This window comes from Oncorhynchus gorbuscha, linkage group LG09 (genome assembly GCF_021184085.1).
Source record: "Oncorhynchus gorbuscha isolate QuinsamMale2020 ecotype Even-year linkage group LG09, OgorEven_v1.0, whole genome shotgun sequence".
Classification (NCBI taxonomy): domain Eukaryota; kingdom Metazoa; phylum Chordata; class Actinopteri; order Salmoniformes; family Salmonidae; genus Oncorhynchus; species Oncorhynchus gorbuscha.
Genome location: NC_060181.1, coordinates 10,827,799 through 10,831,114, shown reverse-complemented (window position 1 = coordinate 10,831,114; position 3,316 = coordinate 10,827,799). Strand labels below are relative to the sequence as shown.

Genomic DNA, 3,316 nt, shown 5'->3' with positions numbered 1-3,316 from the left:
AACTTTGTCTGTGTGTGGCTTTAAAGTAATCGGTTCAACGACACACATCTGGTGAAATAAAAGCAATTATTGGTACCATTAACTGTATTCGAAAAAAATATTTATATCCACGAATATTGACTATCGCCATTTCCCCATTCCACTATAATGGGGGAATCGATGCTGTTTTCGAGAAACAATGCCGGCAGTACTGCGGTCGGCCTTCAACTCAAAGTGATCAATGGGAGGGGACAGTCATTCTCCGCTGGTTCTAACCCGCTGAGAGCATACTCTGGAATGTGCGTTAATATCTCCACCCCTGCTACGCAAACTGCGGACAGATGTTTACGACTAGACTGGTGGAGTTACGTAGAGTACTTCCAAATGACCATGTCCTCGCTGATGACACAGATTGAGATTGAGAGGAACCAATCGGCGCCTGGAATGTCGAAGCCTTGTCCAATCAGAAGTTCACAAATTTGGGACCTCTGTTTGTGATCTCCTTAGTCCCTCTGTTTACAGTAAATCTTTCATTTTTGTTGCTGCTGAAAGACTCCGAAAAGTAGAAACAAGACGAATTTGACCGATTCTACAATTGGCCGTTTAACGGTAAGCGATCAGTGTTTATTTATCGCGTTTTTCTGAAGTTAATATAGATGTATTGTTTTCTCCGACGATTTTCGGACATAATGAGGGGCGCTTTCAATTTTACTTCCTGCTAAACTGACAAGGCCGAGAGCCCAGGTTTCATGTCAACTTCCCTCGCCGTGACTATTGTAATGCAGTTTCTGGGTGTGTTGCTATGTTTAGGATTCAAAACAGATCTCCTCTCAGATTAGTTTTTATGTTGAGAAATACATTATTTGTCAGGTACAGAGTTGGGATAGGCTGTCTTGCTTTGGTGTCAGTGTAAAAGTCATGACACACTGGCGCGCTCCATTGTCGCTACACTGATTCACTCAACTGTATGGTAGATAGTTTGGGTGATGGGACATCTGGCTTCATAACATTCTGTTTTAGTAAGGGAAGTTTTTTTTTTTTGTATGTTTACGTCATACCCAAAGTTTGTAACCAACCTGTAAATATTAATCAAATGGGATAAATGAGCTTGCCTGTCAAGTGAAATGCACCGACCAAGAAGACTATAGTAGCTACTGTACCCTGCTAGACAGTTGGCTAATTGTTTTAACTCCATAGAGTGCTGAGACAGCAAATGCACATTAGTGTTTACTGGAAAAGCCGAGGATAATTCACTTGGGCTGTGGTTGTTCTAATGGGAGTTGGTGTTGACTAGAGCGACCCCGTGTGGCTGCTGGGTACATTACAGTATTATGGTGCCGGGGTTGATTGAGTCGCGTTCCATTCATGTCCCTACCATCTATAAATGTGTGTGTGTTGATCCTCCACCACCAGTCCTCCATATTGTTTGCACTCCTCTCAGATGTATGCACATTGAAAGGGGTTAAGGGAAGAGGGGAAGGACCAGAATAGAACTAGGCTGTGGTTTTGGTTCTGCTTTAGTCGTCTGTCTGCTACTCCGTCACATGGTGCTTTATTGAACGGAACGAAACCTTTTTTCTCTTTGAAACGGTGGATAGAAATAGAGCGTCTCTAATCTGCATCACAAAGACGCATCCCGTTGTGACTTTAATTTCCCTCATCAACTTTAAACATCAGCTAACCGATCGCTGCAGCTGTACATAGACCATCTGTAAATAGCCCAGCCAATCTACCTACCTCATCCCCATACTGTTTTTATTTTATTTACTTTTCTGCTGTTTTGCACACCAGTATCTCTACTTGCACATCATAATCTGCTCATTTATCACTCCAGTGTTAATCTGCTAAATTGTAATTATTCGCTCCTATGGCCTATTTATTGCCTCCCTCCTCATGCCTTTTGAACACACTGTATATAGACTTTCTTTTCTCTACTGTGTCATTGACTTGTCTTGTTTATTGTTTACTCCATGTGTAACTCTGTGTTGTTGTCTGTTCACACTGCTTTGCTTTATCCTGGCCAGGTCACAGTTGCAAATGAGAACTTGTTCTCAACTAGCCCACCTGGTTAAATAAAGGTGTTCTCAACTAGCCCACCTGGTTAAATAAAGGTGTTCTCAACTAGCCCACCTGGTTAAATAAAGGTGTTCTCAACTAGCCTACCTGGTTAAATAAAGGTGTTCTCAACTAGCCTACCTGGTTAAATAAAGGTGTTCTCAACTAGCCTACCTGGTTAAATAAAGGTGTTCTCAACTAGCCCACCTGGTTAAATAAAGGTGTTCTCAACTAGCCTACCTGGTTAAATAAAGGTGTTCTCAACTAGCCTACCTGGTTAAATAAAGGTGTTCTCAACTAGCCCACCTGGTTAAATAAAGGTGTTCTCAACTAGCCCACCTGGTTAAATAAAGGTGTTCTCAACTAGCCTACCTGGTTAAATAAAGGTGTTCTCAACTAGCCTACCTGGTTAAATAAAGGTGTTCTCAACTAGCCTACCTGGTTAAATAAAGGTGTTCTCAACTAGCCTACCTGGTTAAATAAAGGTGTTCTCAACTAGCCCACCTGGTTAAATAAAGGTGTTCTCAACTAGCCTACCTGGTTAAATAAAGGTGTTCTCAACTAGCCTACCTGGTTAAATAAAGGTGTTCTCAACTAGCCCACCTGGTTAAATAAAGGTGTTCTCAACTAGCCTACCTGGTTAAATAAAGGTGTTCTCAACTAGCCTACCTGGTTAAATAAAGGTGTTCTCAACTAGCCCACCTGGTTAAATAAAGGTGTTCTCAACTAGCCTACCTGGTTAAATAAAGGTGTTCTCAACTAGCCTACCTGGTTAAATAAAGGTGTTCTCAACTAGCCCACCTGGTTAAATAAAGGTGAAATAAAAATGATTAAAATAAAACAAATCCCACTGTGGGATGTCTGATCTAGAAAACACATTTCTATCTGACCAGTAAAGTCTTCTCTATCTGACCAGTCAGTCTGTCTTTCTCACATGCCCCCCCCCCTCGCTCCTCCTCCAGGGGAAGCCCACCGCCCCCCCCCCTCCCGTCACAAAATGCCGTTGGTGACGAGGAACATCGAGCCTCGCCATGTGTGCCGCCAGGTGCTCCCCAGCACCATCCGCAGTGAGCTGGAGTGTGTCACCAACATCAGCCTCGCCAACATCATACGTCAGCTAGGCAGCCTCAGTAAGTTTCTGTCTCTGTGTGTGATGTGAGTTTATACCTAGGGAAATGCTTAATGCAATGAAATGTATGTGTATTGTAGTATGATTGTGTGTGTCTTGTTATGTCATCGTGTGTGTATGTAGGCTATAAATATACATTTGTTTGTTTAGGTA

The 3,316-nt window shown here is 42.5% G+C and overlaps 1 protein-coding gene across 1 annotated transcript in view; it reads left to right on the top strand.

Annotated features, from left to right (window-relative positions):
- Nucleotides 1-432: 432 nt before the first annotated feature.
- Nucleotides 433-3,316, top strand: part of LOC124043157 (wiskott-Aldrich syndrome protein family member 2-like) — a 38,060-nt gene continuing 35,176 nt past the window's right edge. Inside the window, 3 exon segments of the mRNA XM_046361407.1 lie at nucleotides 433-588; nucleotides 2,997-3,164; nucleotides 3,314-3,316. The exon segment at nucleotides 3,314-3,316 is cut by the window's right edge and continues 132 nt beyond it. Coding sequence (XP_046217363.1) covers nucleotides 3,032-3,164; nucleotides 3,314-3,316 — 136 coding nt within the window. The 5' untranslated portion in view covers nucleotides 433-588; nucleotides 2,997-3,031.